Consider the following 22,962-nt stretch of genomic DNA (forward strand, 5'->3'; position numbering starts at 1 on the left):
TCTTACCAAACCACATGACCTTTGTTTTGGAGATGCTCAGAACAAGGTTAAGGGTAAAGAAAGCTTGTTGGACACTAAGAAAGCTTTGTTGTAGAGCTTTGGGAAGATCCGGGGAGCGGCCAGCTGTGTAAAAGACTATCATCTGTATATAAATGGATGAGAGAGCTTCCTACTGCCTGAGCTATGTTGTTGATGTAAATTGAGAAGAGCGTGGGGCCTAGGATTGAGCCTTGGGTTACTCCCTGGTGAAAGGCAGTGACTGAGACAGCAGATTTTCTGACTTCATACACTACACTCTTTGAGAGAGGTAGTTAGCAAACCAGGTCAAAGCCACCTCAAAGACACCAATACTCCTTAGCCGGCCCACAAAAATGGAATGGTCTACCGTATCAAAAGCTTTGGCCAAGTCAATAAAAACAGCAGCACAACATTGCTTAGAATCAAGGGTAATAGTGACATCATTGAGGACCTTTAAGGTTGCAGTGACACATCCATAACCTGAGCGGACACCAGATTGCATACCAGAGATAATACTATAGACATCAAGAAAGCCAATCTTTTGATTATTGACAAGTTTTTCCAACACTTTTGATAATATGGGCAAAATAGAAATTGGCCTATAAACAGTTAGGACCAACTTGATCTCCCCCTTTAAATAAAAGACGAACCGTAGCTGCCTTCCAAGCAATGGGAACCTCCCCAGAATGGAGAGACAGGTTAAAAAGGTCGGAGAAAGGCTTGGCGATGATAGGGGCAGCAACCTTAAAGAAGAAAGGGTCTAAACCATCTGCAGATGGTTTTTTGGGGTCAAGTTTCAGGAGCTCCTTTAGCACCTCGGACTCAGTGACTGCCTGCAGGGAGAAACTTTGTAGCGGAGCAGGGGAAAAGAGGGAGAAGCATCGGGGATAGTCGCATTAGAAGGGGTGGGAGATGAGGAAATGTTCGACGGGCAAGGAGGCATGGCTTAGTCAAATAGGAATCCTGACTTAATGAAGTGGTGATTAAAGAGCTCAGCCATGTGCTTCTTGTCAGTTACAACCACATCATCAACATTAAGGGACATGGGCAGCTGTGAGGAGAAGGGTTTATTATCCAGGTCTTTAACTGTTTTCCAGAACTTCTTGGGGTTAGACCCACAGAGAGAGAACTGCTCCTTAAAGTAAGTAACTTTGGCCTTCCGAATAGCCTTAGTGCACTTATTTCTCATTTGCCTGAACAAGAGCCAGTCAGCCTGAGTATGCATGTGCCGAGCCTTTCGCCAAATGCAATTCTTGAGGTGGAGTAACTCTGCAAGATCACCGTTAACAATACCACTGAAAATATCAAAAAAGGGGGGATCAAGCTGATTCTATACCATTTTACAGAGGCCAGATCATGAAGGAAGGCTTGCTCATTAAAGTTTTTTGCAAGTGTCTATAACAAATCAGGACAGGTTGTTTCACTGAGCAGCCATTACGAACACAGGCTGTAAAACAGTGATCACTGAGGTCATTACAGAAAACGCCAGACTGATACCTACCAGGATTATTTGTGAGGATAACATCAAGGAGAGTAGCCTTTTCTGGGTGGTTGGAGTCATACCTTGTCGGATTGGCAATAATCTGAGGAAGATTTAGGGAGTCCCATTGCTTTAGGACTTGGTCAGGTGGGTTAAGCATGTCCCAGTTTAGGTCACCTAGCAGGACAAATTCATACTTAGTGTAAGGGGCCAGGAGAGAGCTTAAGGCAGGTAGGGTACAGGCTGGTGCTGATGGAGGACGGTAGCATCCAGCAACAGTCAACAAAGAGCTATTTGAAAGTTTAATGCTTAAAACCAGCAAATCAAATTGTTTGGGGACAGACTTGGTGGAGACAACCGAGCACTGAAAGTGATCCTTGGTAAAGATTGCCACTCCCCCACCTTTGGAAGATCTGTCTTGCTGAAAAAGGTTATAACCAGAAAGGTTAACATCAGTATTTATAATACTCTTCCTTAACCATGTCTCACTAATGACCAACACATCTGGATTTGAGCTGTGAACCCACACTTTCAATTTATTATTTTTAGGTAATAAGCTTATGGTGTTAACGTGCAGAAAACCCAGGCTTTTATGATAGCAGAAATCAGTTAATGTCTCATTGGTAGGATATACGTGATCGTAGTTCGTCTATTTTATTATCGATTGATTGTACGTTGGCTAATAGGACCGATGGTAAAGGTATATTACCCTTTTGGCGACGGATCCTAACAAGGCACCCAGATCTTCGTCCACGATACCTCTGTCTCTTTCTCCTGTGAATGACGGGGATGAGGGCCTTGTCAGGAGTCTGAAGTAAATCCCTCCCCCCCTACTCATTGAAGAAAAAGTATTCTTCCAGTATGGGGTGAGTAATCGCTGTCCTGATATCTAAAAGCTCTTTTCGGTCATAAGACACAGTGGCAGAAACATTATGTACAAAATAACTTACAAATAACGCGAAAAAACATACACAATAGAAAAATTGGTTACGGGATCGTAAAACGGCGGCCATCTCCTTCGGCGCCATTGTCAAAAGATTTCCAGTTAGCACAAAGTTCAGTGAAGTTCTTGAGGGCTGTCGTGGTATCGGCTAGAGGGGGGATATGCACGGCTGTGACAATAACCGAAGAGAATTCTCATGGGAGATAACAGGGTCGGCATTTGATTACAAGGTATTCTAGGTCGGGTGAACAAAAGGACTTGAGTTCCTGTATATTATTACAATTACACCAGGAGTCGTTAGACATGGCACATACACCCCGCCCTTCCTCTTCCCAGAGAGATGTTTATTCCTGTCAGTGCAATGAACTGAGAAACCAGATGGCTGGCCCGACTCCGACAGTATATCCCGAGAGAGACATGTTTCCGTGAAACAGAGTATGTTATAATCCCTGATGTCTCTCTGGAAAGAAACCCTTGCCCTGATCTCGTCAACTTTGTTATCCAGGGACTGAACATTAGCGGTGGGTGGTGTGCGCACCTCCTAAGTCTGACTAGAAGACCGCTCCGAATTCTTCTTCTCCACCGGCGTTGTTTTGGGTCGGCCTCTGGAATCAGTTAATTTGCCCTGGGTGGTGCAAACAAAGGATCCGCTTAGGGAAAGTCATATTCCTGGTTGTAATGCTGGTAGTGCTGGTGAGTTACCGCCGCTCTGATATCCAATAGTTCTTCCCGGCTGTATGTAATAACACACAACATTTTCTGGGCTAACAATGTAATAAATAATACATAAAAAACAAAATACTGCGAAGTTTCCTAAGAACTAGAAGCGAGGCAGCCCTCTCAGTCTCTCACATCACTGTGGAGGAATTTATGTCCACTCTTGCATGCAGAACTGCTTTAACTTGGCGATATTTGTGGATTTTCAAGCATGAACTGCTCATTTCAAGTCCTGCCACAACATCTCAACTGAGATAGGTCTGGACTTTGACTAGGCCAGTGGTTCCCAAACTTTTTGTAGTCCTGTACCCCTTCAAACATTCAACCTCCAGCTGCGTAACCCCTCTAGCACAAGGGTCAGCACACTCTCAAATGTTGTTTTTTGACATCATTGTAAGCCTGCCACACACACACTATACAATACATTTATTAAACATTAGAATGAGTGTGAGTTTTTGTCACAACCCGGCTCGTGGGAAGTGACAAAGAGCTCTTATAGAACCAGGGCACAAATAATAATAATCAATAATTTTGCTCTTTATTTAAACATCTTACATATAAAATTTGTTAATTAAAAATGGTGAATAACTCACCACAGGTTAATGAGAAGGGTATGCTTGAAAGGATGCACATAACTCTGCAATGTTGGGTTGTATTGGAGAGAGTCTCAGTCTTAAATCATTTTCCACACACAGTCTGTGCCTGTATTTCGTTTTCATGCTAGTGAGGGCCGAGAATCTACTCTCACATAGGTACGTGGTTGCAAAGGGCATCAGTGTCTTAATAACAGCAATTTGCCAAGGCAGGATACTCTGAGCGCAGCCCAATCCAGAAATCTGGCAGTGGCTTCTGATTCAATTACATTTTCACAGAATCTCTTGTTCAGATATCGGTAAGTGGACTGGAGGCAGGGCATGAAAGGGATAACGAATCCAGTTGTTTGTGTCATCCGTTTCGGGAAAGTACCTGCGTAATTGCACACCCAACTCACTCAGGTGCACCGCTATATCACCTTTGACATTGTCCATAAGCTTGAGTTCATTTGCACACAAAGAAATCATACAATGATGGGAAGACCTGTGTGTTGTCCTTGTTATGCAGACAGAGAAGAGCTCCAACTTCTTAATCATAGCCTCAATTTTGTCCCACACATTGAATATATTTGCCGAGAGTCCCTGAAATCTTAGATTCAGATCATTCAGGCGAGAAAAAATATCACCCAGATAGGCCAGTCATGTGAGAAACTCGTCACCATGCAAGCGATCAGACAAGTGAAAATTATGGTCAGTAAAGAAAACTTTAAGCTTGTCTCTCAATAAAAACATGCGTGTCAATACTTTGCTAACCAGCACACTTCTGTATGTTGTGAAAACGTTACATGGTCGCTGCCCATATCATTGCATAGTGCAGAAAATACACGAGAGTTCAGGGGCCTTGCTTTAACAAAGTTAACCATTTTCACTGTAGTGTCCAAAACGTCTTTCAATCTGTCAGGCATTCCCTTGGCAGCAAGAGCCTCTCGTGGATGCTGCAGTGTACCCAAGTGGCGTCGGGAGCAACTGCTTGCACGTGCGTTACAACTCCACTATGTCTCCCTGTCATGGCTTTTGCGCCATCAGTGCAGATACCAACACATCTTGACCACCAAAGTCCATTTGATGTCACAAAGCTGTCCAGTACTTTAAAAATATCCTCTCCTGTTGTCCTGGTTTCCAGTGATTTGCAGAAGAGGATGTCTTCCTTAATTGACCCCCTATAAATGTAACGGACATATACCAGGAGCTGTGCCAGGCCCGCCACGTCTTTTGACTCATACAGCTGTAACACATAGAATTCACTAGCTTGTATGCGAAGCAGTATCTGTTTCAAAACATCTCGTGCCATGTCACTGATGCTTCGTGAAACAGTGTTGTTTGATGAAGGCATTGTCTGTATAGTTTTTTGGGCCTTTTCCCCCAGCATTGTCCCAGCCATATCCGCGGCAGCAGGAAGAATTAAGTCCTCCACAATAGTATGGGGCTTGCCTGTCCTAGCTACTCGGTAGCTCACCATATAAGATGCTTCTAGCCCCTTCTTATTAATGGTATCTGTTGCTTTTACATATGTCTTACTACTCAAAAGTCATCTTAATTGTCGCCCAAAAACTCCTGTGGCTTATTTTTGTTTAAATAAATTTTTATGTCTGCGAAAAAGGGAAGGTTTCATCGAGTTGTGAGATAGTACTTTTGCACATAGACTACCGTTCAAAAGTTTGGCACCACTTAGAAATGCCCTTGTTTTTGAAAGAAAAGCTAATTTTTGGTCCATTAAAATAACATAAAATTGATCAGAAATACAGTGTAGACAGTGATGGTTGCTGATAATGGGCCTCTGTACACCTACAGTATGTAGATTTTCCATAAAAAATCTGCCATTTCCAGCTGCAATAGTCATTTACCACATTAATAATGTCTACAACAGTGTAGATTTTTAAATACAATATTAAATACAGATTTTTTATCAATTTTATGTTATTTTAACCTCTAACGAGCCTCAACCCCGGATCCGGGATCACCCCCCACCCCCCCCCCACACTGATTAGCATCGCTAGCATAGCGTCACAATTAAATAGTAGCATCTAAATATCATTAAATCACAAGTCCAAGACACCTAATGAAAGATACAGATCTTGTGAATAAAGCCACCATTTCAGATTTTTAAAATGTTTTACAGGGAAGACACAATATGTAAATCTATTAGCTAAACACGTTAGCAAAAATCACCATTTTTCTTTGTCCACCATTTTCTCTCAACACCAGTAGCTATCACCAATTCGGCTAAACTAAGATATTGATAGCCACTAACCAAGAAAAAACCTCATCAGATGACAGTCTGATAACATATTTATGGTATAGGATAGGTTTTGTTAGAAAAATGTGCATATTTCAGGTATAAATCATAGTTTGCCATTGCAGCCAGCATCACAAATCTCACCAAAGCTCCTAGAATTACTACAGACAGCAACGTGTATTACCAATTTACTCATCATAAAACATTTCTTAAAAATACACAGCACATAGCAATGGAAAGACACAGATCTTGTGAATTCAGACAACATTTCAGATTTTCTAAGTGTTTTACGGCGAAAACACAATAAATCGTTATATTAGCATACCACATACGCAAACGTTACCCGAGCACTGATTCTAGCCAAAGAGAGCGATATCGTATCATCGCCAAAATATATTAATTTTTTCACTAACCTTCTCAGAATTCTTCAGATGACACTCCTGTAACATCATATTACAACATACATATACAGTTTGTTCGAAAATGTGCATATTTAGCCATAAAAAACCGTGGTTATACAATGAAAATAGTAGCAAAACAAGCCTGGAAATGTCGGTCGCCATCTTTGAGTGATCTAGTTTAATCAAAAGCTAATCATATACTTGACTAAAAAATACAGGGTTGACAGGAATCGAAAGACAAACTAGTTCTTAATGCAATCGCTGATTTACATTTTTTAAATGATCCTTACTTTTCAATACAGGTTGCGCCGAGCGAAGCTATACAAAACAAAATGGCGGCGTAAGCGTGTAACATTTTTCGACAGAAACACGATTTATCATCATAAATTGTTCTTACTGTGAGCTGTTCTTCCATCAGAATCTTGGGCAAAGAATCCTTTCTTGGGTCTAATCTTCTTTTGGTCGAAAGATGTCCACTTGTCCGTCGAAATGCCCACTAACGTACGACCGGGACCCCCAAACGTGCCCAGCGCTTCAAAGTGCACAACAAAGCAATGCCTCAAAATCGCACTAAAAGGATATAAATTGCTATACAACGGTTCAAATTAACTACCTTATGATGTTTTTAACTCCTATAACGAGTAGAAACATGACCGGAGAAATATTACTGCCTACACTAATGCTTGGAAAAAGTGCAAGTCGGTGTCCACCGCGCGCCCGGTGCATCTGGAAAAGAGTTCCTACCTACAGGTTTTTTCCATTTATAGTGGCTGTGATTGCGCAATCGATACCGTTCAAAGCGTCATCACGTAAAGGCATCCAGGGGAAGACGTAAGCAGTGTCCGTATCCTCATAGCAATAACAGTGGCCTTTAAACTGACTCCAGATCAGGGGCCAAAATGTGTGAAATCTGACTCCATGTCAGGGAAATTGCTGTAGAATGAGTTCTGTTCCACTCAGAGACAAAATTCCAACGCCTATAGAAACTAGAGACTGTTTTCTATCCAATAATAGTAATAATATGCATATTGTACGATCAAGAATTGAGTAGGAAGCCGTTTCATCTGTAGAGACAATTATGCTAATTTGAAACAGCACCCCCTATAGTCGCAAGATTAATGGACAAAAAAATTGCTTTTCTTTCAAAAACAAGGACGTTTCTAAGTGACCCCAATATTTTGAACGGTAGTGTAAGTGAACCCCAAATCAATGTAGTTCTTATCATATTTGCACCTCTTCGATGGTCCAACGTCCCTGTCTGTTGTTCGGTGCTTTCCCGGGTAAGGGGGCAGTAGCTTTTCCGTGGCATCAGATTCACAACTGTCAGTGTACATGCTAGCTGGGCTAACAACAAATGTAGAATTACTGATGCTAGCATTGGATGTGCTCATGGAAGCAGAACAACTTGTGTTGTCGACAGTTGCAGGTGTAGTACTGCTGGTAGTAGCAGTACTACCAGTAGAGGTGGTATGTGTCTCTATGGACGCGGTTCTTACTAAATGGACTGTTTGAAAATGTGAATAATTTTTGTAGTTTTTTTTAACAAATGTTATTTATTTAAAAATGTTAAAAAAAAAAATATCACATTTTTATATGGCGTACCCGGGACGGCATTGCGCGTACCCAAGTTTGGGAATACCTGGACTAGGCCATACCAAAACTTCAAATGTGTTGCTTTTTAGCCATTTTCATGTAGACTTGATTGTGAGTTTTTAATTATTGTCTTGCTGCATGACTCAGCTGCGCTTCAGCTTCAGCTCACAGATGGATGGCCTGGTCGTCCAGGTCCAGAGGCAGAAAAACATCCCCAAGCTCGACCGTTGGTATAAGGTTATTTTATTTTTCATTTTTAAAACACTTTTTACCCCAATTGGTTGTTACAATCTTGTCCCATCACTGCAACTCACATACGGACTTGGGAGAGGCGAAGGTTGAGAGCCATGTGTCCTCTGAAACACGACCCTGCAAAGCCACACTGTTTCTTGACACACTGCTCGGTTAACCCGGAAGCCAGCCACACCAATGTGTCAGAGGAAACACAGTCCAACTGGCGACCGTGCGTGCATGCACCCAGCCCTCCACAGGAGTCGCTAGAGCGAGATGGAACAAGGACATCCCGGCCGGCTCAACCCTCCCCAAACCCGGACGACACTGGGCCAATTGTGCGCAACCTCCCAGTTGCAACACAGCCCGGGATTGAACCCGGATCTGTAGTGACGCCTCTAGCACTACAATGCAGTGCCTTAGACCGCTGCGCCACTCAGGAGGCCTGGTATAAGGTTCTTCGTGTGGAATGCAGTGTTTGGTTTTCACCAGGCATAATGGGACCCATGTCATCCAAAAAGGGATACTTTTGACTCATCTGTCCATAGAACATTCTTCCAAGAGTCTTAATGATCATCCAGGTGATTTTTTTTTTTAGCACACTTGAGTCAACGTTTTGGACGAGATGGGTCCCATTATTTCTGGCGAAAACCAAACAGCAATGTGAGAGACTGATCAACAACTACAGGAAGCAAATGGTTATAGTCATTGTAGCTAAAGGTGGCACAGCCAGTTATTGTGTGTAAGAGGGCAATTACTTTTTCACCCAGTGGAATTGGGTGTTGTATAACTTTGTTAATTAAATAAATATTTATTTGATAATAAATATATATTTTAGTTATTTGTAATCTCAGGTTCCCTTTATCTAATATTAGGTTTTGGTTGAAGATCTGATAACATTCAGTATAATAAACTATGCAAAAATAGAGAAATAAATCAGAAAGGGGGCAAATACTTTTTCACAGTAGTGTATACGCCGACTACGCCTATGTGTAGAATAATTGCACAGCATGTTATGTGTGTATAATGCCTCACTATTGCATGCTTTAACATTTGAAACGAATGTAGGCCTAATCATAGCGTGCTCTGTTGTCCTCTCCAGGTGATTGCTGTGGTAATGGACACCTTTACAGATGTGGACATCTTCGCTGATATTCTGGATGCTGCCATGCGAAATGTTGCCGTGTATATCATTCTGGATGAACAGAATGCACACCACTTTACTACCATGGCTTCCAACTGCCGGGTCAATCTGGAGAGCATTCAAGTGAGTCTATGAAGTGGTGGAATATCTTGAATATATGTGCTGGAGTTTTTCAATTAAGACAAGTTTATAATTTTGTCTTTGATACTTGATGGATTTTCAGGCATTTTCCCTTATAAGGCTTTCCTCTGGAAGTTCATATTCAGTAAGGAACTTAAACGGAAAGGAAACTAGAGGTCAAAAAGTTGGACTCGTACCGAAAAGGACCTGGGGCTGTCCCACCCGGACCCGATATGCATAAATACATTTTTTAAATATAGATACCCATTCTGAACGGACCCGAGAACAGCTAGACCCCTTCCATATAGACCTGGTTGAATCCAGACCCGGTCTGATCAGCAGTAAAGCAGCAGAAAAGTCATTTTTTAAAGCTCTTAGGGATCGGATCCCGCTAGAGGGTTCATATTCGACAACATCCGTTGTAATTGCAGAGCGCCAAATTCAAAATAAAAAATCATAATATTAAACATTCATGGAAATACAAGTGTCTTACATCATTCAAAAGCTTAGATTCTTGGTAATCGAACTGCGTTGTCCGATTTACAATAGGCTTTACGGTGAAAGCATAGCATTCGATTATCTGAGGACAGCGCCCCACATCAACATATTTTTCAAACCAGCACAGGCGTAAAAAAAAATCACAAATAGCGATAAAATAAATCACTTACCTTTGAAGATCTTCCTCTGTTTGCAATCCCAAGGGTCCCAGCTACACAAGCCTGAAACCTTGTATAAAGACTGTTGACATCTAGTGGAAGCCATAGGTACTGCAATCTGGGAGCTATTTATTTGTATATCCCATAGGCTTCCATTGAAAAGGCCTGTGAAAAGAAATGTACGGATGGATTTTCCTCGGGTTTTCGCCTGCCATATCAGTTCTGTTATACTCACATACATTATTTCAACAGTTTTAGAAACTTCAGAGTGTTTTTTATCTAATTCTACCAATTATATGCATATGCTAGCTTCTGGGCCTGAGTAACAGGCAGTTTACCTTGGGCACGTCAGACAGGCGGAAATTCAGGATACTGCCCCCAAGCCCTAAAACGTTTTTAAGCTCCTTTATTAACCAGAGCTGATAAAGCATGAGAAGAGGGAGAGAGGTGCAGGGGAGGGGCTGTACTGTGAGCGAGTGACACTGGAAGCAGGGAGAGACAAGAGACAGCAACCAACCAAGTCGACTTGTGCTATAGTAGATTAATAGCTTCAATAGCTGGGTTATTTATCATCAAATATGATTACATAGTACCTGTCTTGACTGCATCAAACCGGGAGAAGCTAGCTAACGTTAGCTAGCTAGGCTAATTGAGCCTGCAGTGCATGTGCTTTCTCATCCTACAGTTACAAATAACAACAATTCCATTCAGAATATTAAGTAGCAGCCTACCTGTTGGCTCTTGGTCATTGTAGCCTATTCTTCTTTAACTTTTAATTCCGTAATTTTAATTCCATCTTCCATTGATTAGATATCTCCTAACTTTTGCGAAACATGGAGACTCTACGACTGTGGCATATTGCCGCTTTGATGACTTATGATTGGCCAACAACAAGCACCATGCACCATGCTCCACTCTCTTGAAAAGCAATAGCAGCAGTATGAGTGATAAAAAAAATATCTCTCTCTCAACTGCAGCTGTCGCATTCGGAGCTGTGCGGGCCCTTCCAGACAAGTCAGTTAAAATTGCACATACCTGAGACCCGTGGCAATCATATCAGATCCGACTCGGATCCCGTGACATTATTTATAATTCTGGATCCGGACCCGCTCGGGTCCCAGATTGTGTCTTGGGTATTCGGGTACTTGTGGATCCGTGAAGACCAATAAAGGAAACCTGTAGGCTTGGGATATGAATAGCTCTTCCTCTCAACCGTGAACATGAAGACCCACTGCCTCCTCCCTCATTTGTTCCCATTCAATGAACAACAACTACTCAATTTCAATCATTATTCATGTGGAACCAATTCAGTTCTTTTTGGAGAACATCTAATGAGAACATCATGTTTTTATCTTGCAGTTCATGCGTGTCAGAACTGTGTCAGGCATCACCTATCGCTGTCGCTCTGGAAAGTCCTTCAAGGGTCAGATGCTGGATCGCTTCTTGCTGACAGACTGCAGGGCTGTCCTGAGTGGAAACTATAGGTGAGGGTTCAAAAATGAAGAATGTGGTACAAAGTGTTTTAAAATTGTACAAATGTTGCATGATTTCTCAAGCAGACCTGACATTAGTAATGTGTATTTAAGAAACTGTACATTAAGTTTCTCTTACACCTGTGTAGTAACATTATTGTTGCATTGTAATTTAGCAATTTCTTTGCATTTGCATAGTAATGGAGTAAGAGTTCCTTATTCCATTGTAATATGTATATTTTGCTACATTATGCTGTGTAATGAAATTCCATGAATCTCTCTGCCCACAGCTTCATGTGGTCTTTTGAGAAGATTCACCGTTGCATGGCTCACCTCTTTCTTGGACAGCTTGTGGCTACTTTTGATGAGGAGTTCCGGATCCTGTTTGCACAGTCCCAACCTTTGGTACCTGAAAATGTCCTTGTTCCAGTGCCAGACTACAGCAGTTTATCTGACAGCCAATACAGCACTGATAGGACACCATTGTTCAGAGATCCCAGAAAGTTCCTGCCCATCGAGAGCTCTCGTCCTAAAGAATGGGCTAGACATTCCTTTGATGATCAGAAAAGAATGCCCCCTGGAAGGCACGAGCACATCCACAGGTCACTAGATCAGGGTTCACTTGATATGTACAGAAACAAGTACTCCTCACAGCAATTTAGAATAGAGCAGCAGTATTTTATGGAGCAAGGTCACCCTATGATGCAGTCGAACACAATGGATTTTGCTGGCTCTAAAAGGCACAGTTATGCAGAGGGCACTTATGCCAGACACTCCTCCCCTCAATTCATGCAGCACCAAGCCATGGACAACTATGAGGAGGGTATGGCAACCCAGAGCAGGAAGATACATAGGGAACAGCATCACCACCAGAGAACAGGGCCAGAGCCTGGTTATGGTAGCTACGATCAATTCAGTGACCAAGGGTACCCTCCGATGGATCAGTATTCTGAGTCTGGTTACCCACATGGAATAGAGATAGAGCCACCAGACAACTATGACCCTGTAGTGAATTATTTATCATCCTCGAAACTTGCTGTGGAGATGGGACATGGCTCAGACAAATTATCACATCCAGGAGAGGGTCCCTTTTGTCATTCAAACGCAAAAAGACTGAGCGTGGGCCATCCTTATGCCTGTCAGACCTCCCCAACGCAACAAAACCTGTCTGAACAGAAGCAGTTTTTTGTTGGGTCTGGTTCGGACCGTAAAACACAGGATCCCAGTGCAAAGCAGGGAATGCGAGATTGGAGGATCAGCTCATACCTCAGTGCATATGATGATGGCGGAGAAGAAGACATTTCACAGCCTTTTGGAAATGACCCCTTTGAAGAGCCCCTTAATCCTTCACAAGGAATAATATTTGCTCCACTGGTATCAGATCCCAAGTTTAATGCCAAAGAGTTACCCAAGATTGCAGGGCTCAGGTTAAAGACCACACGCCCAGAACATTCAAGAACACCAGATATTATTGTTAGCATGGCAACAGATGAAGGCGACAAATCAGAGGACATGGATGTAAAAGAGCCCAAAAGAGAAGAGTCATTCCGTAGGAGGTTCAACCCTGCTATCCAAAGGACCTCAAGGCTAAGATCCTCACTAATCTTCAGCTCACAACTAGAACAGCATATCTCTCACGAACTGAACCTTACCTCAGGCCAACATTGCGAGGAAACTGCCAACGAGGAAGATGACCAATCTAGATTATCCTTGACCGCTCAGATTTTGGGAAAACGAAGATCCATAACAAGAGAACCTTTTGAATGGAGATGTAATAAGCCAGCAACAGTTGATAATTCAACCTTAGAGTCTTTGAAATCTGAGGACATCACTACTGATGCCGGTGATAAGGAATTGCAAAATAATCCTCCTGTGGGCACCGACATGGCTTCTTCAAAGGAACAACCTAAACCTGACCATGAAGAAGAAAGCAAAATGGTACAATGTGCACATCCATCCAAATCTGCTCAAATTGAGCAACCCAAAACCATACAAACAGCACACCTGCCATCTTCATTGAGCAATACATTATATATAGATATGAATGATCCAGACAGTAGGTTCAAGTTTTTTAAAGAGTTGGCTGCCCAACGAAAAGCTGCAAAGGCTTCAGAGTCTGAGAGCAGCGCTGAAAAAGCTCCTCTAAATCCAGTGACTCCATTTGACTTGACAACAAAGGACGAAGTCACAAGTGTAGAACCTACTCTTCCAGTGGCTCCACTAAATCCAGCAGATACTTCCACCAAAAAGCCATCTACATCAACAGAGGGACCTCTTAAACCAGAAGATGCATCAAACAAAAAGACAGCAACATCAACAGAGGCCCTACTTAATCCAGCAGATACTTCCACCAAAAAGCCATCTACATCAACAGAGGGACCTCTTAAACCAGAAGATGCATCAAACAAAAAGACAGCAACATCAACAGAGACCCCACCTAATCCAGCAGATACTTCCACCAAAAAGACAGCTACATCAACACAGGCCTCTTCGGAAACACTGGAAACCTCACCAGTCTCACAGGAGAATAAAACATCCATGGCAACACATGGCTCATTACATCTTGATGTCAAAGACAAGGCTTCTAAAAATAAAGAACATGAAGAACTTAATCTTCCCAAAAGTGACTCCAAAACATTCCTCAGGTGTAGATTATCTTGTGACGATGGGCTACTTAGAGTCGCTACGGATGCTGAGAAGATTGAGCTGAAGAACAGTCAGAACCAAAGTGTGTCTGAAGTTAACCCTAGAGATACAAGTGCATTTCTTGAGCACACCTCAAAAGAGCGTGGCTTTAACATCGCCCCAAAGGAGTTTAGTTTATATAAACAATCACCAAAGGAACCAAATTCTTCAAATCCTGCTTCAAAGGAGCTGAGCCCATCTCTTCAACTCACCCTAACAGAAGTTAGCTCGTCGTTATCTCCGACATCAACGAGTTTCAGTTTAACTCATCTCACTTCATTTAAACATGCAGCAAAAGATTTGAGCTCAGCCCTTACCCCCACCCTTAATGAGTCCAGTTCATCTAACCCCCCGTCAAAGCAGCAATTACTATCCTCTAAACCAGTCACAGTAGAGTCCAACAAACCTCTGAGCCCCACCCAATCCGCATCAAGTGTCTCTTCTCATCCCATTCCATCAAAATCCAGCACCTTCGCTCATACCATCCCATTGCAATCAAGTCCCCCCATTATTCCTGGTCCAGTTGAGCCAGTTGTGTCTCCCAAGCCTGACAAAACTGATTCCAAGGAATATCTTAGCCCTACCCCAATGCAATCTTGCTCATCCTCAATCCCTGCCCCTGCAACAGAACTTAGCCTTCTGCCAAGCTCTACCCAAACAAAATCCAGTTCCTTACCTACATCCACCTTAGTTGGGTCCACTTCATCAACACCAATAGACTCTAACATCTCTCCCAATCCCTCCACAAAGGAGTCATTGTTTACAATTGCCACAACTGAGTTGAAGTCACCCTCTCCAAAGACCAACCCAATAAAATCCTACTCCTCTCCTAGTCCTGGCCAAGATGAGTTTGTTTTATCCCCCAAACCCTCCAAAACAGCATCCAACTCCTCTCCAAAGCCCACCACAGCAGAGTTTAATGACTCTCCCAACTCCTCACTTCCATCGCCAAAGCATGTCACGGAACAAACCAACAAATCTCCCATCCTAACACCAACACAATCTAGTTCTTCTTCCAATCAAACAACAAGAGAACCCAACCCTTATCCTAACAACACCCCAACGGAACCAGGTGCATCTCCTGACCCCACCCCAACAGATTCAAGTGCATCTTCTAACCCTAGCCAAACAAAATCACATTTCTCCCCTATGTCTGCGTCAGGTGGATCAGTTTTGTGCCCCATGTCTGGCCAAACAAAATCTATCACTTCTCCAAACCTCACCCCAACCGAATATTGTTCCTCTCCTAATCATACCCCAACTGAGTCTACCTCACCATTCAACCCTGTCCTCGTAGAATCCAACCCATCAAGTAACTCAAACCCAACTCATTCCACTGCCTCTCATGACACGGTCCCAGCTCCATCCGTCATTGTGGATAACAGTAAGAAGGGCAAACTAAGTAACCTTATCAAGGAGCAAAAAGCTGGAAGTTCTCCTGCCGCTAAAGGTGACAAGAAAGCAGTTGATACTGAGACAATGAGCAAAACTGCTCCTGGAGAATCTGCCTCCCATGGACCTCAGAGTCCTAATGAAACCAAAGAGAATGATAGCACTATGAAAACAGAGAGCCCTACAGATCAAACTAATCCCATATCACCCCCAGTGAAGCAAGCTAAAGTAAGCCAGTCCCACTACCATTCATCTACTGCCAATGTACTCTCAAGCAGCAACCTAAGAGATGACACAAAGCTCCTTTTAGGGCAGATTTCTGCTAACAGCCAGAGCCGGACAGAACTCACTACAGAATCTGCTGTCACTGATGATGCCAAACAGGATGAGGCTGACCGGGGTGTTAGTAGTAAGGAGGAAGCATCAGCCCAAGGACAGAGCAGAGGCCCGACTAGAACTTCTCAGGAGCGGGAGAAGCTACTTCAGAGAATCGAGAGCATGCGGAAGGAGAGGAAAGTATACAGTCGCTTTGAGGTAAAGTACCATACTGTATCAATAGGCCAGTAGCAATTTACAAAATACAATTTTAACGTACCTATTGTACCCAAGGTACCCACTGTATTGTGTTTTCACTCACACCTGCTTTCCTTCATGTGAGCTCATGTTTTCTGTTTATTATTCTGTATTTTGATAGATGGCGCCTTAACCAGGGATCGGAAGGATGAGTGAGTATGGGGAAAGACCATAGCTAATTCTCCTTTAAAACTTGTCCTTTAACTATCTCCATTCCCCAAAAGTCTAAAACCACAGGTCGGAGAGGCACAGCTAGCTAACCAACAGAGAGCTATTATTCTCAGGTTTCTATATTAGAGTGTTCCTCCGAATGGACTATCTGCATGTAAATGATTAAGGTTTATGGGAACATGAACAGAAACTTGACAAAGTTGACTAAGTTTACCAACATGGACTACTGTATACGTAAACAGAGACTCTACAGTGTGGACAATGGACTACTGCTATCTACAAGGTGGGACTGAAACATGAAATCTCATCAGATAAATATACAACTAAATGTGCAATATATTTGAAAAGTATTGTGTTCATAGACACACCGGACACATTGTGTCATTGTTGACTGTATTGGTCAAGTGCAATGTAATATCTGTTACTCTCATGGTTGTTTAATTATTATCTGTTTGAGGATCTGTTTTATATACTAACAGACATTTCAAAATACTAAAATTAGAATCACCATTAATCATTATAGAAAATGTAATCATCATAAACAGTGCAAGTATAGCTTTCAATTAGTTAATGGACCACTTTCTTCATTTCAATAGGTTAGTAGGTGTAACAAATCAGGATGACAATGTGCTAGCTAAACCAAATGCAGGTAACTGCCAAAATAATGTAAACACATATGTAAATGAGGGATACAAATTATATTGAAGGCATGTGCTTCCATACAGGTGTGGTTCCTGAATTAATTAAGCAATTAACATCATGCTTTGGGGTCATGCATAAAAATGCTGGGGCGGCCATTATTTTGGATACTATTGTTATACCTCCATAGGATGACAATGCCCCCATCCACAGGGCACAAGTGGTTACTGAATGGTTTGATGAGCATGAAAACGATGTAAACCATATGCCATGTTTGTCTCAGTCACCAGATCTCAACCCAATTGAACACTTCTGGGAGATTCTGGAGTGGCGTCAACAAAACACAAATTATGGAATTTCTCGTGGAAGAATGGTGTTGCATCCCTCCAATAGAGTTCCAGACACTTGCAGAATCTATGCCAAGGTGCATTGAAGCTGTTCATGGTGGCCCAACACCCTATTAAGAAACATTATGTTGGTGTTATTTTTATTTTTGGCAGTTACCTGTGTATGCATGAATAATCATGTGTATTTGCACTAAAATGTTAATGCCATGGGATATTGCTATCTCCAGTTTGGACTTTCGAAAGTATGTGGACACCTGCTCGTCGAAAATCTCATTCCAAAATAGAATGGAGTTGGTCCCCCCTTTGCTGTAATAACAGCCTCCACTGTTCTGGGAAGGCTATCCACTAGATGTTGGAACATTGCTGTGGGGACTTGCTTCTATTCAGCCACAAGAGCATTAGTGAGGTCAGGCACTGATGTTGGGTGATTAGACCTGGCTCTCAGTCGGCGTTCCACTTCATCCCAAAGGTGTTCGATGGGGATGAGGTCAGGGCTCTGTGCAGGCCAGTCAAGTTCTTCCACACCAATCTCGACAAACCATTTCTGTTTGGATTTCGCTTTGTGAAAGGAGGCATTGTCATGCTGAAACAGGAAAGGGTCTTCCCGAAACTGTTGCCACAAAGTTGGAAGCACAGAACTGTCTAGAATGACATTGTATTCTGTAGCGTTAAGATTTCCCCTCATTGGAACTAAGGGGCCTAGACCGAACCATGAAAAACAGCCCCAGACCATTATTCCTCATCCACCAAACTTAACAGTTGGCATTATGCATTCGGCAGGTAGCGTTCTCCTGGCATCTGACAAACCCAGATTTGTCCGTCTGACTGCCACATGGTGAAGCGTGACTCATCACTCCAGAGAACGCTTTTCCACTGCTCCGGCGTCCAATTGGCGGCGAGTTTTACACCACTCCAGCTGACGCTTGGCTTTGCACATGGTGATCTTAGGCTTGTGTGCGGCTGCTCAGCAATAGAAACCCATTTCATGAATCTCCCGACAAACAGTTCTTATGCTGACATTGCTTCCAGAGGCAGTTTGGAACTCTGTAGTGAGTGAAGATTTTTACACGCTTCACCACTTGGCGGTCCCTTTCTGTGAGCTTGTGTGGCCTACCACTTCGTGGGTGAGCCGTTGTTGCTTCTAGACGTTTCCACTTAACAATAACAGCACTGACGGTTGACCAGGCAGCTCTAGCAGGGAAGAAATTTGAAGAACTGATTTGTTGGAAAGGTGGCATCCTATGACGGTGCCACGTTGAAAGTCATTGAGCTCTTCAGTACAGGCCATTCCACTTCCAATGTTTGTCTATGGAGATTGCATGGCAGTGTGCTTGATTTTATACACCAGTCAGCAACAGCTGTGGCTGAAATTGCCAAATCCACTCATTTGAAGGGGTGTCCACATACTTTTGGCCATGTAGTGTAAATATACAGTGCATTTGGAAGGTTTTCAGACCCCTTGACTTTTTCCACATTTTGTTATGTTGGAGCCTTATTCTAAAATGTATAAAATGTGTTTCTTTCCTCATCAATCTACACACAGTACCCTATAATGACAAAGTGAAAACAGGTTTTTAGACATTTTTGTAAATGTATTCAAAATAAAAAACAAAAAAAACTTATTTTCACAAGTATTCAGACCCTTTGCTATGAGACACGAAATTGAGCTCTGGTGCCTCCTGTTTCCATTGATCATCCTTGAGATGTTTCTACAACAAGATTGAAGTCCATCTGTGGTAAATTCAATTGATTGGACATGATTTGGAAAGGCACACACCTGTCTACATAAGGTCCCACAGTTGACAGTGCATGTCAGAGTAAAAACCAATGAGGGGATGAAAGGAGGGGATGAAAGTTTTGACACCATCTACAAGGAGGGGATGAAAGGTTTGACACCATCTACAAGGAGGGGATGAAAGGTTTCCCTTTGGAGTTCCTTTGGGATCTATGAACTGTGAATTGTAGCAGGCCTACTGTTGATAAATAACTAAGAACTTGCAATGTACATGGTCAGCTATATCCACGAGCACTCTAACCGAAAAGTTTCTTTGGGTCAACAAAAAAAACGAAAGAAAATCTCTTTGAATTCTTAGAAACAGATGATTTATTTCCTATACAAAGCTCCTAGAGTGAAACAAATTGATTAGCTACAGCACTGAGCGAATCTTCTATTTCTGTACTAATTAGAGACATGTGCTGTGTATTTTTTCTTAATGGACTTGTATAGTTAAATAAAGGCAAAATATTTTTTTTTTAACAATTGTAATGTAGGCTATTACATGAGACATACTAACAAGGTGTTCTAAACCCATTATGTATCTTAGCAAATACCAGAGACATAATAATAACACATTATGTTTCCATTACTCATGCTACTTTTTATGCTAATTAATCATCCTTTGACATCACTAAACCAAATCAGTGTGTGTAAACTCACCGTCCAATCACATGCCAGGTTGGACTGATTATGAAAGAAGAAAACCCCCAAATGTCACCAGCAATAGTGGGCTGCTTGTCTAGGAATGTGCTTTTGTAACCCTTTTACTGCCAATTGTCTGAACAAGCCGATGCTGAATCATAATCTTGAAATAAAGAGCTTTTCTCTGCCAAAACCCCTTCTTTCTTTCTAGCAACATTGTATACTACATCAGATGGGAAAGCAGCACCTTCAGTTTTCTGGTACAGTTTGTGCCAATGCCACATTCAGTGTTTGTTTTGTTTATTTCTCTTAGTGTTTGCTAGTATTTCTGTTATAGAATAGTATCAATCTAGTGTCAATCTATCATAGTTCATCATGATTGCAAAAGTGACAATAGTTTACCATATCACATCTTTCAGCTGGTATGCCTTTGTCATTATTAAGTTCATGGTTGCTTAGGATCGGGAGAAGTTACCACCTGGGATGTTTCAATGTGGTGGAACCTGGAACTACCTTACTTTCCTCAACCTGGTGAGCTTACTTGGCATTTTGATTACAATTGGGAGTTGGAGTCTAATGGATTGAAAGGTGATTAAAAATCAACAACATTAATGACCAAATTTTATTGTGAATTTGATTGATTTGAGATAGTTGGATGAAATTGGTTATACTGTACGGGTTGTGATTTGATCTGAACAATAAAGTAACTGTCCAGTGAAAATATCACTTTTAAAAGTTCATATTCTGTTAACTCATTCCTAAATAATGTTGTTGACTTATCCTATACTCGTATTTGTGGCCAAAGCATAAATTGGAGCATTTTTCTTTTCAAAACCCCCCCCAAACTTATAACTCAAATAGACGTTTCAAAAATCATTGCTTTTGTCTCATATACAGTGCATTCAGAAATTATTCAGACCCCTTAACTTTTTCCATATTTTGTTATGTTACAGCCTTATTCTAAAATGTATTAAATTAATGGTTTTCCTCATCAATCTACACACAATACCCCATAATGACAAAGCAAATGATACTTTTTTAAAAACAGAAATACCTTATTTACATACTGTAAGTATTCAGACTTTTCTATGAGACGCAAAATTGAGCTCAGGTGCATCCTATTTCCATTGATCATCCTTGAGATGTTTCTACAACTTGATTGGAGTCCACCTGTGGTAAATTCAATTGATTGGACATGATTTGGAAAGGCACACACCTGTCTATATAAGGTCCCACAGTTGACAGTGCAAGTCAGAGCAAAAACCAAGCCATGAGGTCGAAGCAGAGTGTAGTTGTCACACTTAGTTCTACATACATTTGTGTGGCTCAAATTTTGGAACGGATGGTATACGAGGTCGCTCTGTTTGCGCGAAGTATATAGCGGCCTTTAGGAGTCTTGGGCTTGGCTTACTTGGTCTGGTAAGTAAGGTAATTTATTAATCAGATACAAACGTATGTATTGTTGATTTTAGCCTGGCTTGAAAAAAGAGGAGGCTGGATTTGGAACGGCGGTGTGTTTCAAACTTGTGGATTAGCCAACTGTGATCTGAAGGTGGCTGTGCAATGACCGGGCTGTGAATGGTGGAGACATGATGGAGCAGGGGGATGAAAGCGAGGAGTTTGAGGACTGTGAGGAGAACCTCGTTAAATATGTCAGGACATAGCAATACGAGTGGTCCAGGAGTAGTTGTGGGAACCACAGTACTGTTAACAGTGGCAACACGTCATTCAGGGTGAGCCCCACATTTTTTGCAAAATAAAAGTGCATGTTTTGCATTTTATTTTGGCATTAATGTGTCAAATATCAGTTTGCAAACAATGTAAAAAAAAAAAAAAAAAAAAGTGAGTTAATAAAGCCACATATGAACATGGTCTTTTTTTTTGCTTTCTTAAGGCAGCTCCAAAATGCAGGTGTTTCAGCCTAGCTCAGTGCTTTCTGAGGTGGAGGGGCAGCCAGAGGAAAATAGAAAGCGTAGGGGTTGGTCATCTTCTCTAGTTGTGCTGTGATTGTTCTGTCACTCATGGGGACACTATGTCATCGCAAAATCTACAGGAAGAGCTAGAAAGTTCAAGCCCCCTTGTGTGGTGCCATGGAATTACATTAGAAGTGCCCATCCAAGAAGGCTCAAGGTCATTGGCAACAGATAAAATTACATCAAATCACATATCTACCGTAGCTTTGATTGGACATCATACTTTCTAAATCTTAGCAAGTTAGACAAGCAGTCATCATCATGAATCGTGTCAACAATCTACTGGCAAATCCTTTTCAATCCTCGTCATATGAAGAGAAATTATACATACTGTATAATGTATCGGCCATTGAACATAAACATTACATAAGTTGGAAATCACAACTTCAACAAGGAGTGGTTTGGAAGGAATACGTGGCTACCTGCAAAGCAATCACTATGTTGCTTCCCTTGCCTGCTATTTGGTGGAGAGGGTGTGTGCTCCAAGTCTGGGTTTAAGGGTCTCTTTTCCAGGCTTAAAAGGACTGACGACCTAGTTTTTTTAGTAGTTCCCAGTTGTCTTGACAGCACCATAAATCCAGAGAACGCCAGATGTTGTTGACGTTTCATGAAAAAAAAATCCTGCAAGAAGGACTGCTGCGCCACCTTGCTGTTCAAGTGAGCACAGCACAATGTTGAGTCATAAATGTATTGTATGCTGCTGCATAAATGATGTAGTATGTAATGGAGATATGTATACTGTAGCTAAGAAAGTAATACTAAGTAAATGTTGTGTAGTAAACTGTTAGTAGACAATGTGCCTCACCCTAATAATCTGGTACCTTTCCCCCTCATAACTTAGCCTACCGTTCTGACTTGGTGGTGCACATGTAGCCTATAGCCTGTTTTAGAGAAATGTCATAATTTAATATTGTAAGAGCTTTCATTGTCTGCTTAAATGCCCCCTTTTACTTATGCTACAGTTCTGACTTGGTGTACAGGGAGAACACTGTAAGAACGGCCCATATTCTGAATTCTGTCGTTGTACATTTCAAAAGTGCTGAACAAATAGACAATGTCTTAATTGAAATTACGGATTGCCTCTTATCCGCTCATCGTTCCTTTTATGCCATCGTTTGTACGTCTCAATTGTCAGTAGAAACCACATTTGATTAAGCAA

General features: G+C 41.8%; 1 protein-coding gene across 3 annotated transcripts in view; it reads left to right on the plus strand.

The window, feature by feature from the left end:
- The window catches only part of LOC120046451 (protein FAM83H-like), a 29,873-nt gene extending 12,525 nt beyond the window's left edge, over window positions 1–17,348 (plus strand). For 2 of the 3 annotated variants that reach the window (XM_038991700.1, XM_038991701.1), the window contains exons 3-5: window positions 9,315–9,479; window positions 11,492–11,616; window positions 11,895–16,368. In XM_038991700.1, the coding sequence (XP_038847628.1) occupies window positions 9,315–9,479; window positions 11,492–11,616; window positions 11,895–16,248 (4,644 nt within the window). In that variant the 3' untranslated portion in view covers window positions 16,249–16,368. The other variant, XM_038991702.1, reaches the window with a different exon arrangement.
- Window positions 17,349–22,962: the final 5,614 nt, after the last annotated feature.

The sequence above is a fragment of the Salvelinus namaycush genome, chromosome 4 (genome assembly GCF_016432855.1).
Source record: "Salvelinus namaycush isolate Seneca chromosome 4, SaNama_1.0, whole genome shotgun sequence".
Classification (NCBI taxonomy): Eukaryota; Metazoa; Chordata; class Actinopteri; order Salmoniformes; family Salmonidae; genus Salvelinus; species Salvelinus namaycush.